The sequence below is a fragment of the Melanotaenia boesemani genome, chromosome 6 (assembly GCF_017639745.1).
Source record: "Melanotaenia boesemani isolate fMelBoe1 chromosome 6, fMelBoe1.pri, whole genome shotgun sequence".
NCBI lineage: Eukaryota > Metazoa > Chordata > Actinopteri > Atheriniformes > Melanotaeniidae > Melanotaenia > Melanotaenia boesemani.
Genome location: NC_055687.1, coordinates 32,331,804 through 32,356,460, shown reverse-complemented (window position 1 = coordinate 32,356,460; position 24,657 = coordinate 32,331,804). Strand labels below are relative to the sequence as shown.

At 41.5% G+C, this 24,657-nt stretch overlaps 2 protein-coding genes across 6 annotated transcripts in view; both read left to right on the top strand.

The window, feature by feature from the left end:
- The first annotated feature begins 881 nt into the window (after positions 1–881).
- LOC121641813 (V-type proton ATPase subunit C 1-A-like) lies at positions 882–14,702 on the top strand. Its single transcript, XM_041988128.1, has 13 exons — positions 882–1,037; positions 1,520–1,680; positions 2,288–2,355; positions 3,157–3,242; positions 3,413–3,507; positions 3,696–3,787; positions 3,887–3,985; positions 4,085–4,153; positions 4,245–4,337; positions 4,570–4,663; positions 5,297–5,394; positions 5,484–5,610; positions 14,021–14,702. The coding sequence occupies exons 2-13, from the start codon at positions 1,549–1,551 to the stop codon at positions 14,117–14,119; spliced, it is 1,152 nt and encodes a 383-aa protein (XP_041844062.1). The 5' UTR covers positions 882–1,037; positions 1,520–1,548; the 3' UTR covers positions 14,120–14,702.
- A 2,349-nt stretch (positions 14,703–17,051) lies between these two features.
- Positions 17,052–24,657, top strand: part of LOC121641931 (protein spire homolog 1-like) — a 38,066-nt gene continuing 30,460 nt past the window's right edge. For all 5 annotated transcript variants that reach the window (XM_041988329.1, XM_041988327.1, XM_041988328.1 and 2 more), the window contains exons 1-2: positions 17,052–17,651; positions 21,134–21,162. In XM_041988329.1, the coding sequence (XP_041844263.1) occupies positions 17,288–17,651; positions 21,134–21,162 (393 nt within the window). In that variant the 5' untranslated portion in view covers positions 17,052–17,287. The remainder of the gene's footprint in view (positions 17,652–21,133; positions 21,163–24,657) is intronic.

Below are 24,657 nucleotides of genomic sequence, written 5' to 3'. Positions count from 1 at the left end.
TTTTTCTCAGCTAAATAAGCTAATGAGATGCAAACAAGTTGTAAATGAAGAAATACAAACTGACCAGGAAATATTATTAAAGAGGAACAAAATTACCAAAATGGAGCACAAAATGTCAATCAACAGATACAAAACAGTCTCAAAAGATAATGACAACCAAGAGATACACACAGATCAAGATGCAAAATGACCTCAGAAAAAGTATGGCTATAAAGACATGCAAAACTCCAACATTTTTAAACAAAGTGACAAAAGTTAATGGTTGTTAGCCATAAAACATGGCAAAATGATTAATGTGAGACACAAAACAAATATAAAGATGCCAGCTGACATGAGGTGACCTGTGAGGTGTAATGAACAATGAGAGACACGAAATAAAACACAAAATGAGACTGGAAGTAACAATGAGGACAAACAAAATGAGTATGAAGAGACAGTGAAAGGCTTTTTAAGGAAAAGGATAATGATCAGTCACATACAAAACAGATAAAAGAACACAAGCACACACACACACACACACACAATGCAAATATCTATAAGCATATATGTATTTTTTCTTGTTGTCTTGTGTCTCTCTCTTTTTGGGTGTCCTGATCCCCTGTGAAACAAATGACGGTCCTCATTCATGTCTGTGCCCAGTAACCTGTTGTTTCATGATGCACCCATGGGTAAGAATCTAGATCAACAGGGTCGTCCCAGAGTGTTACATATATGCTAAGACTCACCATCCTATATATTTCTGGAGACTTTTATCCTGATAATCTACTTTATGTGTATTTAAGCCTGTGTATTGATTTGGATTTTAGCATTTTATTGTAAATTGCGCTGCAGTACCAGACTTTCGCCAGCCGAGGCCGCTGCTGAGTTTCCTCAGAGTGTGAGGCCTTCCGGTTCCTCTATCGGATCAGCTGACTCTGATGCTGCTGTCAGGAGACCTAACGATCTACAGTGAATGGGAGTTATGAGAATTAACAAGCCATAGAAACACTAAAATCAACTATATATTGACAGGAAGCTGAAACTCCTTTAACACGCGGGTGAGTAAGATTGTTGAACACTACGAATTATCACACTAAGTTGTTGTTGTTAGCAAAGCTAGCTAAGTGGCTAACGGTAGCTAATCCTTGCTGGATGCTTATTTGACCTTAACCATCGTTTTATGTCAGCCACCGTTCCTGTACTTAACCGGTTGATTATCATTTTCAGGGATAGCTAGTGGTCAAGGAGTGAGAATAAGCAGTGTGATTAAACAGTAACGTGAGGCTGTGATGGACTTTTAACATTGGATGAGACCCTGTTCCTACTGAAGCATTATTTCACTAACCTGACTAACGGTAAACAGTGTCAGGACTTTTAATTACAGCAGCGCCAGCTAAATTTAAATCTAGCAACAAACAGATTATATCTAAGCAGATTTAAACTGTATTGCAGGGAAGCGTTATTCTTCTGATTGCTTTATGAAATCCTGATTTTTTTTTCCAGACAGTATGCAGCAGTTTTAACATGACTTTCCTCTCAGTTCTCTCTAGGTGCACCAGTGTTTCAAACATGACAGAATTTTGGCTGATCTCTGCCCCAGGAGAGAAGACTTGCCAGCAAACATGGGACAAAATGATGACAGCTACCACACGTACCAACAACCTCTCCACCAACCACAAGTTCAGCATCCCAGACCTTAAGGTTAACATGGATTTCTAGGCTTCCCTGCATGTCGTAACGTAATGCCTTTCCTCCACATCGGAGTAATTAGATGATTCAACTTATAAATAAGGGCATGATTTCCTTTCATGCAAGCTATCTGATTATGTTACCATTTATTTCAAAAGTAGTTTTAATCTAAAAAATAATATTAGGTTAATGTCACAACCACTTACCTTGTGTACCCACTGTCAAGAGTAAGCTGACTGCCTGCTTGGAAAACAGTCTTTGCACAGATTGCTTGTCTGCATGTTGAAGCAATGTTTAGATGAAGTTTTTATCCACAGAGCAGCTCAGCTCGACTGGTTCAGTTCCTCTCTGTGCTGAAAGTGAAGTAACCCTGTTGACATTGCTTCCTCATAAAGCCGAAATGTCCTCCAGGAACATTTAGAAATGCATGAGCAGGTCTGGACAAAGAGGCGCCATCCTAAGCACATAGAGGCCCCTGGGTGTCACTCTAGGCTTGTCGAACCTCAGATGTCAGTGTTTAAACAGAGCCCTGCTGACCTCACTTAAAAAAACACCCAAAACTCAAGACTCATAAGTTTGATGATTTATTTATTTGTGTGTGTGTGTGTGTTATAAACAGGTTGGAACACTTGATGTCTTGGTTGGACTATCTGATGAACTGGCCAAATTAGATTCCTTTGTTGAAAGGTATGCACCTTTTTGTACTTTGTATGTCATTATGGCTGGTATTGTTTCCTCATGTCAGATAGTTGAAAACCTAACGTACATTCCTGACCCTCTGATGTAGCCGACGTACCTTTGTCTAATCTGCTGCCAGACCCTGTAAGAATGAGGAATTTTGCGGGGATCTGAGAATAGTGAGTCTAAACTTGGCAATTTACAGTTGGGTGACACATGAGCAGTTCTTTCTTTTGTCATATTTATGCCATATGACCTATGTGTCATGAGTATAGTCTTTTGGAAATATTGACATATAAAACTCACACACAGCTTATACTGCCTGAGCTGTACTTTGCTTCTTTTGTGGATGTTTTCACAACAGTGAGAAGGACCAGCCTTGCAACATGGTATTACCTGTTTGCCTACACCTTGTTGTTAATCTAGTTCTATTTTAAAAATTTTTTCCCAGCATATCTGGAACAAACATTATCATAATATGGAAAATAGCATATTGGGAAAAAAAATAATTAGAAATAAGGACATGTGGCCAAAGTATGTGATTAAAAGCTTTCAGCTGTGATCACTGCTGCTTTGAACTGCCTCTGATGTGCAGTAAAATATTTGACCTCTGTATATTACGAATCTCTTGGCAAGAGATTTTCTTTACAGAACCATGTGAAACTTTTTGATGTGTCTGTCTGTTTACATTATATTTAGAAGGATGAGGCTGCAGTGGCCGAGTGTGCTGGGCGAATGTGGTTTACATTGGCTTTGTGCTTGCAGTCTGTGTTGTTGCAGTATGTTTTGATGTCTGCTGGTTGTTCACAGTGTGGTGAAGAAGGTGGCTCAGTACATGGCCGATGTTCTGGAGGATAGTCGAGACAAAGTGCAGGAGAACCTGCTGGCCAACGGAGGTACAGTGATGGCTTTAGCAGTTTGTGTCAGATTTTTTTAAGGAATAAAATGTCTGAAAATGCTCCTTTTAATGTCTATTTGAAATTGCTGTAATTAAAGTGTACTTTTTTCTACCTTCTGTCTTACCATTGTATGATGAACAAATTGTCTTTTATTGTCCATGTTTTAGTTGATCTTGTCACCTACATCACAAGATTTCAGTGGGACATGGCAAAATATCCCATAAAACAGTCGCTTAAAAACATCTCTGAAATCATCTCAAAGGTAGGCCTGTTTCTTAGATTAGAAAATGTGTATGTGTTAATAATTTCCTAAGGGGAAGTAGTTGTCATTATTTTCATCATCTAGATTTCACCTAAATTTGGTCACTTCACTTCAAGTTGTTTTTGTGTAATTTGTTCAGTGGTCTTTGTTAGCTGATCATTTCAGCTTTGTTTTCTATGATCCCACAGCAAGTAACCCAGATTGACAATGACTTGAAGGCCAGAGCATCAGCATATAATAACCTGAAAGGAAACCTGCAGAACTTAGAAAGGAAGAATGCGTAAGTCTAATATAATATTGCATCTTTGTGATCACAGGCTGTTTTCTTAATCTTGTTTGTTCTCTGGCTCTGTGTTGTAATGCTGTCATGTGCCACCAGGGGGAGCCTGCTGACCAGGAGTCTGGGTGACATTGTGAAGAAGGAAGACTTTGTACTTGATTCAGAGTATCTCATCACTCTGCTGGTAGTTGTACCAAAGTGAGTGTAATTCTCCAGCCTGTCCACACAGACATATCTAGAGTGAATTAGAAATAAACATTTGGTATAATGTTTGTTTTTACTGTTTTGCTCTTTCAGGACAGCATACACTGACTGGCAGAAAACATATGAAACACTTGCTGAGATGGTGGTACCTCGATCCACAAAGTAAGTCATGGCATTAATGTGAAGTCATTAGACTGATTGATTTAAAATTTCTTATCACAACATTAAAACCAGCACCAAACTTTTCTTCCAGTCTCCTGTTCGAAGACAGCGACAGCGGGCTGTTCAGTGTCACTCTATTCAGGAAAGCCATAGATGATTTTAAACACAAAGCCAGAGAGAACAAGTAAGAATGTTTATTGTGTGTGATGATGTGAAACATGAAAAGGATCTATGTGAGAAAATCAGGAACGAGTCTGCTGGATGAATAAATAACTAATAATGCATCTATATCAGAGGAGAGTGATGCTGCACCAAGAAAACAATGTTAATTTCACACGTTTAACCATCCCACATTATAATGTGTGTAGACTATGAGCTTGTTTCTTCACACAGATATGTGGTTTCTGTCCTCGCAGGTTCACAGTGAGAGACTTTCAGTACAATGAGGAGGAGATGAAGGCAGACAAGGAGGAGATGACACGGCTCTCCACAGATAAGAAGAAGCAGTTTGTAAGTGAACTGAAGTCGTAAAGGCTGAAAAACTCTTTTTTTTTTTCTTCCACCAAAAAGATTATTCGATCTCTTTTCAAGTTTGTTTTAATGATATTATTAACTATTAACTTATTAACTAATTTAGAATCTACTCAGAAAGTCTAAAAGTTGTAATTTTTGTTGTAATTGTCTACAACACAAAGTACTACAACACATCCTTTAACACTTTATTTATTCAAAGTAAAGCAGTCTGACTGCACTGTTAGTTATAGTAGATCAATTCTACCTCCCCTCCCTGTGTAAAACCAGAAGTGTTTGCTCTTTTATCAGAAAATGACCAGTTACATCCTGAAGCTGTTTAAAATGTGCCTGCTGTGCAGCTGGAAGCAGTCAGAAAATGCTGACCGCTCACATTTCCAGTCAAGGTTTAGCTTTTCCACTTATCAGTAGCGTTGCATAAAAGGCAGCTTTAGAATGAAAACATTCAACTGCATGAAAATGTGGGAAATTAAATGCTGCTTATTAGAACCACTGAGCTGGCTCTGATAGGAAGCAGCTATTTTACGGTATTTACGGCAAATCATCTTCAAACCTAATTATGATTAAAGATCTGCATCCAAAACAAGTGTTTTCTGTTCTTCCTCTCTGCAGGGTCCACTTGTTCGATGGCTGAAGGTGAACTTCAGTGAAGCCTTCATCGCGTGGATTCACATTAAAGCACTGAGGGTCTTTGTGGAATCTGTGTTGAGGTACCGATTAAGCATGATAACTGCAGGCTGCTTGCATTGTGTCCTGGATTCCAGCGAAGCAAACACGTCATTATGTGGTTTTCTTTCAGATATGGACTGCCAGTGAACTTTCAGGCAATGCTTCTGCAGCCAAACAAGAAGACCTTGAAGAAGCTGCGAGAGGTGCTGAATGATCTCTACAAACACCTGGACAGCAGCGCAGCAGCTATTATTGATGTGAGTGTTTTAATAACAAGCTGTATGTTAAACTCCCGTTCTTCATGGTCATTGAGAAGACACCACATGTAAAAGTAACATAGACACGTCTTTATATAGAAAGATATAAAGCTGTTTTATAATGAATAAATACTGAGTAATATTTCAGTATTTTAACCAAAACAAATAATTGGACCAAACTTTTGGTCCTTTTTTCAAAAATAACCAACATGCCTCATCATTTACAGTTTTTCTATATTTAAAACATTACAAGTGCATTATAAGTGTCATTCATTTCCATCAGTTTATAGTAGGGCTGTCAGATGATTAAAAATTTTAATCGGATTAATCACAGCTCATAAATTAATTAATCATGATTAATCACCATTCATGACTATTCCTGAAATATGCCCAATTTTACTGTATTGTTTCAACAGAAAGAACAAGCCAATGCTCACTTCAGGGTTTTTTAGTTTTTTAGTTTAAACATTAGACCACTTTAGTTGTAATAATCAGTTCAATATTACTTGAAATCAAGACCTTAAAAATATCTACTTTGTGCCCTCCTTTTCCTGGTCAGTACCCCTGCCTGGCCCCCATTAAAGCTTTTCTAGACTCGCCCCTGCATAGCTGACGTATAAATCCTTTCTACCTCCTGTCAGCTTCTTTGTTTGGGTCCTGCTCTGATTTGTATCTCAGAACCTGTTCATAATTTCTCTCATCACATTCATGCCCCCTAAATAGGCCTGTCGCGATAAGCAATAAGTCAATTAATTGAACGATAAGAAAATAAGAGCACGATAAGTTTGCCGGCCGCGATAATTTTTATTAGTCCCCCCTTTACCATAAACTGTGTATGACAATAGGTTTCACTATGGCGTATTTCGACTCAACGCTCTGGTTTGTTGCGGAGTGATCTCTCTGGTGTCATACTTGACTGCAGCATGTTGCAGCACGAGCCGGTAAGCCGCATTTGTTTTGCAGGGCTGCCAACACGCAATGGCCGTGAGACTTGCGCATTTAAGTGGCTTCTCACGCTCTCGCGCTAAACCTCCGATTCTCATGCTGAAATATGTAAATAAGTCGAATGGAGAAATAATAGATGCAAGCACCTCCTCTTTTATCATTTCGCTGCTCCCCACATGTAAGCAGAACACACACATCTAGCTTACGACGTCAGTACAAAGCCCCCACTTCCTGGTCTACCGTAATAACCCCTGTAATCCGCAGGCACATTACGCAAATAGAGTCAGCCTATATACTAGTGTTGTGCGATGTGTCTAACTTTGTGTGTGCGATCCAGCAGCTCAGTGCGCGTGAGAGTGAGCGTGAGCGCAGAGGGAGGAGAAGAAGAGCTTATGAGGAACGAGAGTAGCAGAAGAAGAAAAGGTGTGAAGAGAAGAGACGGAGCGGTTAGGCAGAACAGTCAGGAAAAACAATAACGGTGCGTTATAATAAAGCCGTTTCTCAGCACAACCGCTGTTTCCTTTTTTTTATGGTGCTCCACGCCGTGAGCGGCGAGAGAAGAGAGTAATTGGGAGTTAACCCCGAAGCCAACTCCACTTCGGCCCTGGAGAGGACGGATCTCCCCCGTGTCCTCCGACTACTATCGGCGGATAAGAAGCGGGAATGGTTAACACTAGCGTATTTGACAAAATACACATTAAGAGCAATGCCGGCTAATCGAGAGGTTTGGGAGGATTCCCAGTGGGCTGCATTACTTTTGGGCCGGCGTCCCGGCATATGTGAAAAAGGCGCTTTTATTTATTTAGTTTATTGATCTTTGAAAATGTGTACTTGCATTATTATTATTATATTAGTTGAGAATGGTCTCAAAATGACACATTAGCGCTTTGCGCAATATTATCGTTTATCGCGATAATTTCTGAGAAAATTTATTGTACAGCTAAATTAGTTATCGTGACAGGCCTACCCCTAAATGATCAGACCTTGTCTCCAACATCTGCAAAGCACCAATGATTTAGAGAAGACGTCCCCTTGCTTCCTTTTGCTGTTTCACTCTCACTAGATATCTGAACCTGATCTATCTTCATAGACGTGTGTGTGGTTGTCTTATGACTAATAGATTTTACAGCTATGTCACTGGCAAAACTCATTGTTGTTATCACCTTTTTCTTTCTTCAGCTTCACAATACTTGTTAAAACAACGAATATTAACATCTCCGTAGCAGTGACGTAACAGAATTACTTCCGTCTAACACTGGAATCGTGTATCACGTTCTAACATATTGTGCATTCTAGCATCTCATTTCCTCAAACGCGTATTGCAACAATGGACTGATTCAGAAAGCTTCAACAACACCGATGAAAGCACGTTATCCGATAGTTCAAGGAGTGAAGAGGTTCATGATTTCATAAATATTACAAACTGCATCCCATCAAACTGTCAGATATGTTTCCTCTGTGTTTAGAAGGAAGAATGGTTCTCGCAAGGGGGAACGGATCTCGACTGGAAACTGGCCTCGACATGGCACCGGCTTTTTGTCACAGTAAAACCCTGCTTATAAAGCCTTGCCACCGGCTTTTAGTCTGGCTTTACCGCGACTGAAAGCCGGCGTTTACTATGACTATGAAAGCAGCTGAAACCTCGTAAACATACAACTGGACCAACCAGGCTGGTGTATTTTAGCAGAAACTACTGTTATGCTGCCCATGGTAACGAGCAACACTGTCTAACAAAACCAAATGAAAAAATGTAGCTTTAGGCTCATTTAGGCAGTACCGTTGACTTGTCGAGGAGAAAGCTGCAACTTCAGCATCCCTTTTAAAATCTTCCTCTTTCTTGAGCTCCTTCTAGCTGGGGAAAGCTAATGCGATGTTGATCCTTCTTTTTTGTATTGTCTGGTTACGCTGCCTTTTAAGTTCCATTTTTTGCTTTCTTAGCGATGGTGAAAACGGCTCCCGTGCTGCTCCTCCCGTGTCTCAATCACTATGCGATGGCTTGCAGGTGCTATTTGTTCCTTGCTGGTGGCTGTAGTTTCAAGATGGCAGACCACCATGGCGCTGCCCTACTGGCTTACCCCTCATATGTATAAACAAATCTAAAATTCTTTGCTTATGAGAATGTGTCACTTCATTAGTGGAAGTCATAATACACCAATAATAACACATACATACATGCAGGCATCAAGTTTGGCCAGTAAACAACAGAAAATGTCTCTTTAAGGCAGCCGTTCTCAAACTGAGGGGCGGGCCCCCCTGGGGGGGTGCAGCAACATAACAGGGTTGGCGCACTGGTTTGGGAAAATGTAGCAGACAAGCTAATGTTTTGTCAACTTGGGCTTTTGGAAACATTCTGGTCCACACTCCAGACCTCTTGGTAGCAGTAATCCACCAATTAGTTTTTTGGCAACCACCAAAAAATATGAAGAAGAAGAAGAAAAAGAAAAAGAAGAAGAAGAAGAAAAAGAAGAAGAAGAGAAGGAGGAAGAAGAAGAAGAAAAAGAAGAGGAAGAAGAACTACTGCAGACCAGAGATCAGGGTTTGCTGCACTTATCGAAGGAGAAAAGAAAGAGACAGGGATATGGAGAAAAAACAGGTAACTGGGATAAAAGAGGGCAGATATCTTGCTCTTGGTTTAATAGTAAATGTGTTTCTTATTACATCTTCCTCATGTCTGTGATATATATAAGGGTGGGGGGACTTGGGAATGTTTATTCCTCCAAAAGGGGGTACTGTAGAAAAAGTTTGAGAACCACTGCTATAAGGTGTTTTGACTTTGTGACCGAGTGAAACAGGAGCCCCCTCTTGTGGTAATAGCTGGACACTGCATACTGGGTTTAAGAGATGTTAAGCAGTTAAACTATAAATAAAACAGTATGTTAAATCAATAAATACCTGATTATGTAAATTAAACTTAAAATGATAAAACAAAAAAAACATACTTATAAAATTAAATTTGACATTCAGAATGACCTCAAATGTAGGGAAACCTGGGATTTACGTGATGTTTCTGTAGTACAACAACAAAAAACAATAAAACAAAGACATCTTTTTATCTTAACCCAGGTTTCTTGCTTAAACTGAAAATAAACAACCTTTGCTTTAAATATGTTTTTTTTCAAGGAGCAAATGACCTACAAAAATCATCAAAGGCACTCGTTAGGTTTTGTTGGCAGTGGCTCACACACCAGTATTAAATCTTACTAATGAGCTATCCCCCACCCATGTTCAAGCTAGCTGGTTAAAGGACAATAAAGTTACAGCATCTGAAAAAAATAAAAGAAAAAAGGGGAATGAATTAATAAATCAATTAAAAAAACCTCCATCTATATTTATGGACCCCATGTTTAAGACGCTCCAACACTTATAAAACACCAGAAGAAAAGAAAAGAAAACAAACAAAAAAAAAATGTTTAATACAAAAACAAGAAAAAAAAAGGTCCAAATGCTTTACAGAAAATTAACCTAAAACAAAAATACTTAAAACTTAAAAAACAAACAAACAAAAAAATAAATAAATAAATAAAGCCCAAAAAATCATACAGGTTTTCCTGAAAGCAGTTTTGAACATGCAGAATTTTTTAGATAAAAACAGAACAATCCTAGACATGTTTCCACAGCAATGTGTGTCATTAAATGTATTTTCTTGTGATTTTAACACCTAATTCTGATGTTCTCGTAACTTTAACCAAGTACTACAATTGCCTAACCTTAACCAAAGACTTTGATTGTGTGACAAGTACAGAAGGAGAGGGAAGGAAGTGAAGTAAAGATGAAAAGGGGGAAAAAAATAAGTGAAAACCAGGAGCCTTAGTGTTGGACCTGAAAAGGAAGGTGACATGTCAGAAAATAGTGACGAAGGGGCCCGCTGTGTGTCAAAAACTGGGACCAAAACTGGGTCTGCCGCTGCTGGGGGGGGCTGGGCCCGTCCGGATGTGCCGTGCCGGGGGTTGGTCCGTGCCCTGGTGCTTGGTCGCAGCCCCGGAACCTGGGTGGGGGTGTGTTTGTGTGTGGGTGTGTGTGTGTGTGTGTCTGTGGGTATGCTGGTGTGTGGGTGGGTGTAGAGGGACGTGTGTGCCGTATGTGTGTGTGGGTGTGTATGAAGGTCTGGGTGTGTGTGTGTATGTGTGTGTGTGAGTAGTGTGCGGGTGTGTGCGTGGAGGTCTATGTGGGATGTGGGTGTGTGTGAAGGTATGTATATATGAGTGTGTGCACGTGGAGGTCGAGGTGTGTGTGGAGGAGTGAAGGAGTGGGTGGAGGCGTGAGTATGTATGGAGGTGCTTGTGTGTATATGCAGGTATGTATGTGAGTGTGTGTGTAGTGGTGTATGTGTATGGAGGGGTATGAGAGTGTGTGTGTATGTGGGCACCGGTGTGTGTGTTTATAGGTATGTGCGTGACGTGTGTGTGTGGAGGTATATAGAGGTGTGTGAGAGTGTGTGTGAGTGGCTGGGGAGAAAAAAAAAAAAAAAAAAAAGGGAGTGTGTGCGTTTGCAGGGGGTTAGGACGTGTCCTCTGGGGGGCGCCCTGGCTGGGTGTTGGGGGCGGGGGCCTGGGGTTCCCTTCCTTCGCCTCGCCCCCCTCCCACTCAGAAAGAGGAAAGTGGCCCCTTGGGCTGGTGGCTGGCCCCTGGGGGGGTTCGTGGCGTGCCTGGGTTGGGGTGCCTGCTCTGGGCCTGTGACGCCCTTCGGGGCCGGCGGGGGACGGGGGCGCCCTAAGCCACTGGCGGGTCGTCTTCTAGGGGGGAGGCTTACCCCCCTCTGGACCTACATCTCCTGACCCCTCCCCTCCCCACTCTTCACTACATACACAGGTAGGGCCGTGGGGGGTGTGCTTGTTGCGCTGGGCGGGGCAGGGGGGGTCATCATAGTGGCCCCGTTGCTTCGCCGAGCGGCAGCATGCCTCCCAGCTTTTAATTCCACTTAGTCACTGAGCACAAATAACATTTGCAACATACAAACACGTTTTGGGGGGTGGAACATGCGAGGTCAGGTGGGTGGGACTGCTCAGGTGGCCCCACCCCCTCCTCAATGCAGTTACTGCCCCCCAATTTTAACCCTCTTTTTTTAATTGCAAACAGCACATAATATATTCCCTCACTAGTGGGGGAGGGAGGGGCGATGGGGTCTTCAAGCGCCCCTGTCTCCATGGATGGCCCGGGGGCGGGGCGGGCCGGGTGGCCTGTCGCGTTGGCCCGGGGCGTGGGCGGGCTGTCCCGGGGGGTTTGGCTGCTGGCCCTGGGGGGAAGGTGCTGTTTTGGGGGTGGGGAGTGGGGGACTGGGGCGGGGTGGGGGGGGGTGGGGGCCTGGCTCGTGTCTCCTCGCCTCCTGGCTGGGGCTGTCCCCCCGCGGCGTGGGGTGGCGGGAGGATGGTGGTGGGGGGATGGTGTTTGTTTGTGTGTGTGTGTGTATGTGGGGGGGGGGAGAGTGGTGTGTGTGTGGGGGGATGGGTGGTGGAGGGATGGTGTGTGTGTGTGGGAGGGTGGGGTGTGTGGAGGTGGATGTGTGGTGTGTGGGAGGGGGGGTGGTGTGGGTGTGGGAGGATGAATGGTGGAGGGATGATGTATGTGGGGGAGGATGGGGTATGTGTGGGAGAATGTATGGTGCAGGGAGGGGGAGTGTGTGGGAGGATGGATGGTGGAAGAATGGTGTGTGTGCAGGAGGATGGATGGTGTATGGGAGGGAGGATGGTGTGTGTGTGGGGGAGTGGTGTATGTTTGGGAGAGTGGGTGATGGAGGGGTGGTGTGTGTGTGTGTGGGAGGATGGGGTACGTGAAGGTGGATGTTTGGTGTAGGAGAGGGAGGACGGTGTATGTGTAGGAGAATGATGTATGTGTGGGAGGATGGGTAGTGGAAGGATGGTGTGTGTGTGTGTGTGTGGGAGGTGTGAAGGTGGAGGATGGTGTATGTGTGGGAGGATGAGTGGTGGAGGGATGATGTATGTGTGGGAGGATGGGGTAGGTGTGGGAGAGTGTATGGTGGAAGGATGGTGAGTGTGTGGGAGGATGGATGGTGGAAGGATGGTGTGTGTGTGGAAGGATGGATGGTGGAAGGATGGTGTGTGTGTGTGGGAGGACAGAGTATGTAAGGGTTGGATGGTGTATGTGTGGGAGGATGAATGGAGGAGTGGAAGGAGAGTGTGTGTGTTTGTGTGTGTTGGTCTGGGGGGGGGGCAGGACTGGTTCTCGGGGTGTGCGGCTGGGCGCTGGGGTGTGGGGCTGGCCTCTGGCGGTGGCCGTCTGGGCGGGCCGGGTCCCCCCGGGTGGCGTGCTGGCCCTTGGCCTGTGGGGGTGGGGGGTGTCCCTGCGCTCCTGGGCCCGGGCCCTCTGCCCCGTCTGTCCCGGGCGGCCGGTGCCCGGGGGGGTCGGGGACTGCTGGCCTCGGCCTGCCGGGGCCGGTGCCCTGTGTCCGCGGGGCGGCTCCTGCTGGGGTCTCCTGCTGCTGCCTTCCTGGGCGGGCGAGTGGTCGTCTCTGTGGACCGGTCGGGATCTGTAGCCTACGGGGGGGCTGGTGGCCTGGGTCTCGGGACCGCTGGCCTGACTCTGGCCTCTGTTCAAGTGAGGTGGCATCTGCATGATCACTCTGCATGGTCACTCCTTCCTGAACGTCTCCACACAGTCTTTGCGTCGCCATGTGGCCGAGTTCTCCAGCATATCCACACAGGTTTCTCTGCGCGTGTTCTTGAATACAGCAGTTTCACTTATATCTATTATCATATTTTTTTTTCTTTTTTTTTTATTATTTCTGTTCTTATTATTATTATTACTCTTACTCTTATTATTATTACTACTACTATTATTATTATTACTATTATTGTGATTATTATTATTGTTACTATTATCAACTAGTTGTGTAATGACCTACTGGCCAGGATGATCTTAGCTATATATGTTGCAAGTAGTATGGATTACATGGTTTTCTGTATAATGTTTTAAGTCCCCACCCGCACTCCCCACACCCTTTCTGTCCCTCTCTCTCCCCTCCCTCTTCTCTCTACTTTCTTTTCTATCTCTCTCTCTCTCTGTCCCCTCCGGTCGAGTCCAGCATTAAGAGTCTGATTTAATAAAGTTTTTCATGTCATCAAGAGGGACTTTATACATGTAGTATAAATCCCTGCTTGATAGAGTAAAATTGCCCAGCACCAGACAGCAGCCAGACAATCATTCTGTTTGCAACGATGCTGGACAAGACAGGTTAAAAAAAAAAAAAAAAAAAAAAAAAAAAACTGGGACCAAACACCATGTGGCAAGATGGAAATGACAGAGTGTCGATTTTGTTGCTGAATTCTGTGAAAGCGAGGAGAAAGTTTTGCCTCTCAGGGCCACCGTAGATACTTTTCATCCTGCCATGTTGGCTCTTCATCTATTCCACCCAAACGAACCTCTGCTGTAAACAGGGTGCGCTCCCCACACACACACACACACACACACACACAGACTAACACTGCTGCTGTGTGTTTTTCTTCTCCAGTCAGCGATGGACATCCCAGGCCTGAACCTGAGCCAGCAGGAGTATTATCCTTACGTCTACTACAAGATCGACTGCAACCTGTTGGATTTCAAAGTTTAAACCTTTGCCCTGTTTTTTGTCTTCACGCTGAGTGTTAAGTTACTTTCTTCCGGGTACAAACGTCCCCCTCCTCCCACGCTGTCCGCATCCCCATCGTCTCTCCTCCAAGCCAGCTGCTTGAATGACCATGCTGCATGTTTATTCCTTGTGGTGAAAAGGCTCATCAGCAAGCTCCCACCACCTTCTACAACCAAGGGGCAAAAAAAAAAGACTTTTAAACATAGTTTTTGTTTACAGTTTATTTCTTAAAGCCTCACAAGTGATTAGCTTTTTGATGTGAAATGAATAAAGAAATCACAATGGAGAGTTGTACATTTACTGTGTCATTCCACATGTGCTGATAGCTACATCTGTACTGGTGTTCATTGAATTGTGTTTATGTATGAGTGATTTGATCATTGTATCTATGGAAACCACATCTGTACATGTTTCTAAGATTGTGGGTGACCCCTGCAGATATGAAACAAAGGTGTTATCTGAGCGTGTGTCGTCGTTCATGTTGTGTATATTTGCTGTCAAAAAGAGATCTATATCTGAGAGTTGTGTTATCCATTGATTAAATAAACATGATTTAAATAATTAACCTGTTGTAAACTGATTATTTACAGAGAAAACTGCATCCTCCAAATTTTTCAGTTTGACTTAAGGGTTCATTCAAAATGCTGAGTGCAGTTTATCAGCTGGTTATGTGCATGTGACAGAAACGAACAGATGCGTGAGGAGCATTGGGTTTGTAATAAAAATGAGAAGCCTTGTGAATGCTGATCATGTGCAGAGCTGTAGGCACATTCAAGGAAAACTCAATCATTAAGAATGCAGTAAAAAAAAAGACAAAAAAACACTTGAACATCAAGCTGGGTAGAAAACAACAGCAGAGGGCACCAAACAGATGCATCCACATGCAGTTTTAGGGCCCCACTAAAAGTTATAATACAAAACATGAAAAGCTAGTTTATTTCTTTAACATTTTCAAGGAACTAATAATATACTAATGTCAAAATAAAAGAGGCCCAAAGCAAAGGGTTGGTTACCATGCATGGTCAGTTTTTGGCAGGCATCTCATCTTTCAGCCCCTGTTTGGGTAAATTTAGCCTATTCAGGTGAGAATATAAGAACATTTTTCTAAGCAGTTTACCCTTCAGTGTTTGGACAGTCCAAAATGTATCCGGTGTTTCAGACCTCACTTCATTTTCCACTTTCTGTCCTGATAATTACAATTTCTGTGTCATTATGAAACAGGAAAATGAATATCTGAAAACTTGCTTTATCTTTATTCATCTTTATGAACCCTTTTTGCAGACATTGCTTATAGAAAAGCCAACTGCTGCTCATTGTTAGGACATTTGTCATTTAAATGATACACAGGGACATGAAAAACTTTAATTCCTAACACCAGAATATGATTTACATTTGTATGAGTTTTAAAACCTGACTAGTGTGCATGTAAACAGACCACTAAAGTTAAAGTTACAAAATATCAAATTCTCCCAAACTCTTGCATGATTTCTTTTTCAACAGCAAAAATAAATAAATAAATAAAAAAAAATAGTAATGCAAAAGTATAGATACCATTAGAGTACCTGCACTGTGATGAAACTATGGAAACCATGACTCCTTTATGAGAGCTGATCTCACATTACGTCCTTTAAGTGGGTCAAATGATGCTATTCTCCTCATCCATGTGTTAAAATAATGTTTTTTGGAACAACATGTTCTTTGCATGATGAATTGACCTCCTGGCCAAGGCTAAAACCCATAAAAGGCAACTAGCATTTGATGCTTCAGATCTCTGTATTTTGCTGAATTTTCACAACAATCCTGAATTCAATATTATACTCAAGGTGATTAATTAGTGCATAAGAGAATAAATATATTAACAGAAAATCAGAATGAGTGAAAGTAAATGTGTTTTTGTAGCAGTTATAATTTCTACCTATGTCTGAAGGCTGGACTGATTAGGGGGAAAATCCTGTAGGCAGTCTGCTGAGTTCCTCTACTTTCTACATGTCTACCTTCTTCCTGTTAAACTTTCATGTTTAGATCAGGTAAAACATTGATGAGTGACCACAATCTGTTTTCTTTGTTGATGTTTTGATATTAATTGTTTTTATACTGTGCAAATAAAATAAAATTCACACAGACTCAGCAAAACTGGACAAAAGAAAATGGAGAAATGTTTCCTGGTCTGATGAGTCTCTATTTCAGCTCCACATTCAGATGCTAGATGCTAGGTGTGGGGGAGATTTTCTTGGCCCACTGGGCCCCTGAGTACCAACGTGGTCTGGTTTAACCACCACAGCCTACCTGAGTATTGCTGCTGATCATGTCCATCCCTTTATGACCACAGTGTAGCATCTTCTGATGGCTTCTTCCAGCAGGATAATGCACCAGGTCACAAAGCTCAGATCATCTCCACCTGCTTTCTAGAACATGACAATGAGTTCACTGGACTCCAACGGCCTCCACAGTCACCAGATCTCAGTCCAGTAGAGCAGCTTTGGGATGTGGTGGAACAGGAGATTCTCATCATGGATGCAGCCGACAAACCTGCAGCAACTGTGTGATGCTGTCATGTCAATATGGAGCAAAACCTCTGAGGAATGTTTCCAACACCTTGTTCAATCTATCACACCAAGAATTAAGACAGTTCTGGAGGAAAAAGATGGACCTAATAAAGTGGCCAGTGTGTGTCTATGTCAAACACAATGAATTTGAAAAAATAAAATAAAAAGAAGTAGTCCAACACCTGATTTTGATCAGTCTTTAAAACCTACTGACATGATGTGTCTGTGGTTTGGGATTAGGAAGGTTCCTACAGGTTCTCAAGAAATAAACGTGGACAGAAAGAAAAACAGGGAGGGGGGGAAAGAGAGAGTGATCATGTGATGAAGTGAGCTTATTGGTCTGGGATGTGAACGCACACACCCACACACACACACACACACAGTGCAGGCTTGGATCACAAAGGCTAAAACACACATCGTCTTATGACGCCTGGTACCAAAACCTGAGCGTCGGGCGGAGAAACAAACACCGTGTGCTGCTTCACTTGTCAGTGCTGCTTCTAGAGGAGCCGAGAGCCGGGCATCAATGTCCCCGGATTTCTCCTCTCATATCGGCCTGGACCTGTTCTCATCATCGGGCCTCTTGTGCTGAGATAATGAAAGGATGGCCGAGCAGCGATGCGGCTGGGACCACGGAGGACTGACGGATGCTGCTGCAGCGACTCGTCGGGATGTGCAGCAGCATCACACCGCCATGAATTCACCAGAAGAAGCCGGAGCGGAGGACCTGTCTCTGGAGGAGATACTGAATCTTTATAACCAGCCGATTAATGAGGAGCAAGCATGGGCGGTGTGTTACCAGTGCTGCCGGTCGCTGGCGAAGGGACAACGGAGCAGAAGGAGCACCGCTGCTGCCGCCTCCACCACCGGAGCTTTATCAGAGGCTGCTCCGCAGAGAATAGCCGGTCCGGGGGATGTTAGGATACAAAAAGACGGGTCTGTGAAGGTGGATCATCAGGGTTGTGAAGGTAAAATGTTACATAAGACTAAGACTGATGAGAGCTATTCGGATGTTAGGCCACTTGAATATCAAAACACACAAGGCTCAGGTGCTATCCTTAAACGACTAAAAATAAATCTCATGAAGACAAGAAAGTCCACATAATCACAATATAATTTGTTTTAAAAACGCAGTTTAAATATTATAGGGCTTCCATGGTCCAGTTAGGCCTGTGTTGATGTGAAAATTGGCTCACACAAAGCCTATTTCTGCTTGAGATTCTACATTTTTTCCTGCTCAGGTGCTTAATCAACATTTCAGGCTAAATCTGCAGGAGGATAACAGCCAACAGTCCAGGTCCCATCACACATGATCTAATCCCTGATACACAAAGGAATGCCATCTCAGACCCCTGCTGCTCTCACCCGTGTGTTTTCACGGATTTCCACTAACCTATTTCCTCAACTCGCCACGTGTGTGAGCACATCATGTGATTTCATCTTTTATTTAGAGCCTCTCAGTCTGTTTTTGCCGTCTTAGATCAAATCAAGGTGTTCATTCTTTCTGATCTGATTTAAGCATGTGATATCAAGCCAAATGTGAGCAGTGGTCAGATGGAGGGCGACTGAATAATGCCTTCACTCTGCATGTTCATTGTAGCTCATCTTGTGGGCCTAATTATGCTGTTGTAACTACTGACATTGGATCCCACTTATTGAATAATAAGTTATTGCTATAGTCTAAATATCCCAATGTGTCTCTGGTGCTGGCATTATTGTGCCTTTTTTGTAGCTTTTTTGCCTTCTTTTCTTTTTTAAAATAAGATATAAACCAAGATCCAAATCAAAACAAAGCAGATGGCATTGCATGACATGTGGGCTTGCCTTTATTGATAGGTGTAGAAACAATACACTTAAACCACACAAACACCTCACTTTGGCTTGTCACTCAAAGACTTGGCATGCTCATCATCCGATATAATTACATTTCCTCACACAGTGCAGACTAGACTGAGTAAAAGCCCATCTAACAATCTTAGTAATGCTCTGTCTGATAGCCTAATGACCTACAGGATGTGCTATTACCTGTCTTAACATTTCTGAGTCAATGTTATCACCTTTGATTCAATAGATGCACCACACACTTAGTCTAATCAACTTGCATGAGGAAATCTGAAAGGAACAGCTGTGATGAATATGTTGGTTGTGATCCTGCCAGAGTCTATATGGTTAGAATGAATGGGCTATTTTTAGCAGCATGGAAGCAACCATTGGAGAGGGGAGTCTGATCTTTTATAACCCTATACTGCATCATACAAAAAACAAAACAAAACAAAAAAAAACTAAGTTGAACCATTGTAGTTCTGAACTAACATTATTATTCTTTTTATTGATTTAGTTGTTAATTTAGGGGGAATTTGGATTTGCAAAGTGCCATGCAATGTTTTTGTTTGTGTTGTCCTGCCTGGTATTCAGCACATCTTTACAGATGAGCATGTCTGTGTCTTAGTGTTTCCTCTGATGACGCTACAGTCACGTGAAAAGGAAAGCACTGTCTCTTTCAATTCTAAAGTTTTACATATCAGGATATAATAATAAAAAATTATCTGCTCCTTACCAGGTTGTAAAATTAAGTAAATATAACCTGAATTGAACACATATGACACTGTGGCATGAAACTAACTCAACACACAGAAGATGGTGAAAAAGTAGGTACATCCAATTATTTAAAAGCTCATAAACGTAATATTGTTTTCTGCATGACATTATAGGTCTTTGTTTCACTCTTCTTCACAGTGTTGCTTGAGGTTCTCAGCATTTCTTTATGTCGAGCTCTCTAAAGGTCCCACCAGAGCATTTTTATCATGCCGAGGTCTTTTTCTTTTGTCAGACATTCTGTTGTAGATTTGCTGCTGTAAAGCCCCACTCTGGACCGAGCTTTAATTCTTGAACAGATGACCTCACATTTGAACCCTATAATACTTTGGTATGAAGAAAAGTTCATTGGTTGGCAAGGTGTTGAGGTGGCTACAAAACAAGCCCAAATTAAGCCTGACAGTTGTTTTGGGGTGTTTAAGCTGATGAGGTATGTTTGGTTTTCACCACACTTGGCATCAGAAAATGTCCACTTTATGGTTAGTTCAGATGCAGCTTTGGAAATTGTACAGCCATGAACTTTGTAGAGAGATGCTTTCTCCTTTCCAGACAAGCCATACCAGTTCACTTGTTTTTGTTATTGTACTGTAACATGCTAATTGAAGCCTGAAGAATTATGCAATGATTAGCTGCTTTTCAGACATGAATATTCTATTATTTAAATGAGTTCAAGCTAATTTGTCTTTGAAACTTCTTTTGGACCAAATTAGTTCATTTGATTTTATTGTAAATTGGGTTCTATAAAAATTATTTAATCATTTTCTCCATCATATGTAGCTACTCTAATTAATACCGTGTTTAAACCATTTTAACTTTAGCATTTTATACTTATATCAATTTATTAAAATTAGCTAGTTTTAGCCAAAGACTGTTTTTTGATCTGTTCAGCAGCTGCTCCTTCTTCTGCTCCCCGGCGGTGCACAGAAACATGGAATTTACACGTCTTCACCTTACAGCAACACGGCACTCATATCTGCTGATTTTAGTTGAGGTCATAATGATGTCAAAGCTGATGTGAAGTTGCATTCCTGTGCGTTACAATACAAAACTGCATTTGTTAAAGGGGGTCATCTGTTCGCTGCTTGTTTGGTCATGAAGCAAAAGCTGAACTGATGTAGCCTGGAGAAACATTTAAGTGGGTCTACCTTTTGAAGGGAGTACATTCATGCAACGCGGCTTCTTGGAAAGAGTTTCATCATCACTGGTCACATGTAACTCAAAGTAATGAAAAGATTAGAAACAGAGCTTTTATTAAAAATGGGCTGGTTTGTACAGTGAAAACGACATCACAGGTCTTTTGCTGAAAGGTGTTTGATGAAAATATGAATTGTTAGAGGATGTTAAACCACAAAAAAAACTTTAAGATTAAAAAAGTTGGTGCAACAGAAATCGTTATGACTCATTAAAAATTCTTGTTATACAAAAATGTGACTTTTCCTTTAGTTTACAATAACAGTCTAACCATTTAAAGTATGGGGTTGATTACATTGGCACTGAATTAAAATGTGTATTAATCCCCAGCTAGAAAAAGTTCCCAATTAACACAGTATTTCTTACCATTTTAATGTGTTTACCCAGCTGTTTCAGGAAATTACCAATCCTTTGTGCAGAATTAAACTAATTATTTCTGAATCATTTATAAATAATTATGTTCGCTCACATTAGAGTTACAGTGTGTAATAAGTCAAGTAGAGAGTTAGCATGGCAGCAGTTTTGGCCCATTCTGAAAGCTGTGGTTGCACATAATAATAAAATGTATGCACTATTAGTGGATGATGTTGCTTATCTGGTCATGTATCTGAATATTAAAGTTTCTTGTTTGGTCTTATTTGCCACTTTTTTGTTTCCTTTGCAGGTAAATTCAGCCCTTGCACAACAGCTGAGGTGAGTAACCCCATTATTTTCCTGTTGTGCTGATTTTATTTCACCGACGTACAGATTTTAAATTTTGAATAATACATGATCAAACACTCAGTCGGGAGAGGGAATAAGTGCATGTTGCTGGATAAGAAAGAGGCAAATATCAAAATGTTTAATGTGAATATTTGAACACACAAAGGGATTACTTATGAGTTTAATTAGTTTTGAAATATAGTTTGCAAAGCTTTTACTGATTACCGCAAAGATTTCAGCATGTACACATTTCTGAAAAGAAACCAAAGGCTCAATTAAGGTATTTTTGAAAGGAAGTCTGTGGTTGTTGGGAGATATAATGATGGCTTAACCGCTAATGCCATAAGTTTCTTCATAAATACCAGCGAGGTTTAGTTGCATTAGCTCATTGCAGTAAGGAAAGCCAGCCTCAACAACAGAGTTTGCATTCAGAATGAAGTGGGGACCCTGCAGATTATTTTAAATCCAGCTTGTTCCAGATAATGCTGGAGTTGTAAATGTGAATTTTGCTACCTCTAATGCAGCTAGCTTCTCTGCTCCCTGCAGCTTAAACTGCAGATACCTTCAACGAATTGAACAAGTGCAACGTTTCTTTTTTCAGTACACAACAAACACAAAACAAATAGACTCTAAGTCTCTTGTATAAGGTATTAATGCAGAATTTGCTGCATGCAGAAGCACAAGGACAGAAGATGCCATTTTTTTGTAATGTAATATAATGTTCATCATTTATTTAAACTGGTCTTCAATGCTTTGAAGTAATAATTTGACATTTTTGTAAGCGTTTCTGTTCAGTGATATTTTAACCACAATGATGACACAGTTAATAATGGATGATGATATGAAGGTATGCTTTTTTTAATCTTATGCAGATCACAAGAGTTACTAGTTGACATCAGGGCCAGACTGAGACACAAAGTCAGGCTGGGAATCACACACTCAGTCAAGTTGAATCGATATTCCAATAAAGATATTGATGATAAACAGCAAATATGATGCTATATAATGTTAAGTAATTGGTCCTAATGCTACCATAGGCTAATGAAGTTGACACTGGTTGGCTCAAACAATGTAGGCTATCATCTACGCACCGTAATGTATTAACCACTGGTTGTTATTTTAGATCTGCATGTTGAAGTATTTTTTGAAAAAGGGAAGAGCTCTGGTCAGGCAACAGCATCAATGCCACAAGGTTCATGCAGGATTCTTGAACACTGTCAAATAATTTAATAATAGAGTTTTAATGGTCCGTTCACAGACTTGAACTTATGCGAAATTAATGAATTTTGTATGTGATTTATTTGATTAAGTAATGTTTAACAGAGAGGAGTAGCCCAAGGGTTCGGTGCAGAACAGCATGACACAAATGAGGTAGAGGGAGCAGGAGAGTCAAGTGGAGGAGCAAGGAAGGCGAGTGGCGTAGGAGAGGATGAAATAAAATGAAATGCCAACAGCCAGAATGCAAATTGAGTCACTTTCACATTTAACATATATTACACCAACACCATTATGTGCTACAAACGTAAAAACAAGAAGTAGTCAACAGTAAATACTCCTGATGTGAAAATGGATAAGTCAACTCATCTTAGACGGATAAGAGACTGTCCAACTTTAACAGGGGTTCCCAAACTTAATCATGCAGCAGCCCACCTGTGGAGGTATGTTTGGCTCAGCTGGACACATCAAATGTTTTAATGCAGTAAAATAAGCCATGTCATTACCATGGGAACAGAAACACATTCACAAACACACACTCCATATGGAGTTGTTAACAAAACCTCAGAAATCACCATAAAAAGTTCGAAATCACATTATTTACAACAAGATAAAAACACTAACACACTGATTAAGTTAAAAGGTTCCCTCATCAGTATTTAACCTGGACTAATAAAACGTACCTCATTGGCACAAGGACAGATGTGTACAGTAAGTGTACACCTGTTATTTTAACACAGCATGCAATGTTAACTAATATTTTATCTACAATACCTGGAAATCTCATATAGAACCTACTTTAAAACCAAGACTGGAATAACCAGTAGTTTTGTTTCAGCTAACAGTAGACGTGTCGGTACAGCAACAAACCGGCCTTGTATACTTAAACTGCGTCATCTTTACTGTTAGGTTTGCTTGCATTGTTGACATTGATAGTTAATCAAAATGTGTGCATATGGATCTACAGTTTGCCAAAAATATCTGCACATAGCTCCTAAGGGACGAGAATATAGGGCTGCTTGTTTGACCTGGTCATTTCCTCTTCTCTTATTGATTGGTTTGAAATGCCGCCCAGCAAGATTTCCAGTTTGATGAACACTCCGGGAGAAGTTTCAGTGTTAATTAAAGGACTTAGTGAAATTGCCCTTCCTCCACAGTCTGCACTGTATTATAATCAGCTGCTGTTAACAACTGTGATAATAGCTTCTAAAAAGACTTCTTACCGTGTGGAGCACTTGGTGTGGAGCAGTTGGTGTGGAGCAGTTAGTTTCTTTGCTTTTGCTTTTTGGGAATATTTTATGAGATTAGAATTCAGATTGGTTCAATTACAAATGTTTAACCAGAGGTATTATCACAAAATTCATGAGGTAGTCTCGTTGCAAATCACAAAAAGATGGAGTGGCCTGAATAATTGTACTCCAATAGTGATCCTTTTCTTCTCACTCCAGTTAGCAGACATTGACAGAATATATGATGGATTCAAAGCTGTTAAATGAATCTAGTCAGAAGGTATTTTATGTCTCTGATGTTGCACTTTGACCGAAAATTGCATTCTGGTTCAGTGGAGATATTGTGCAGTAATTTTCTGAGAGATCTGGACATAGATTGCTGTGTAATGGAGCTTGAAACAGATGGAAAGTCAATGAATAACTTCAGCACATGTACATACACTCCACTGGAGCAGCAGTGAATGTGAAACTGCACAGACAAATCCCTGCTAAGCAGCTTTGCACCAGAAATCAGTTCTGACAATGCAGTTTGTGGCAGAACGGCTAAACAAAACTACTGCAAGTTGGTGGAGTTGCTTGATGCTTGACAGCTTTAAAGGCATGCGCTGGCATACAGCGTGGAATTAACCCAAAGTTGGATGAACGGGAGCGCATGTGTAGTCATAGCTGACACACATTATCTGCACATGGCTTATAACAGCATGAACTCTTGCAAATGATGCAGCTGTGAATGTCAGATTATTTTTTTTCTTCATAGCCAACGAGCCGGGTTCAGCAGGCTGTGGTGTAAGACTGCACGCAATGTTATATTCAGTGAAAATGGTTTGAGTTTTGTATGCTATCAGTTAGATTAGGCAGTGTTGCTGGTTTTAAGCAGTTTGTTAATGACTCTGTTGACTATAGTCCTGTGATATAGTGTAACCTCAAACGTGTGGATTATGTTTCATCACATGCCCCTCTGTCAGAGTTTAAGTATGCATGTCATGCTCCCCTAATGCTCCCCTAAAGTCTGAAAAAGGATTAGAGTGTGTAATGTAAACAG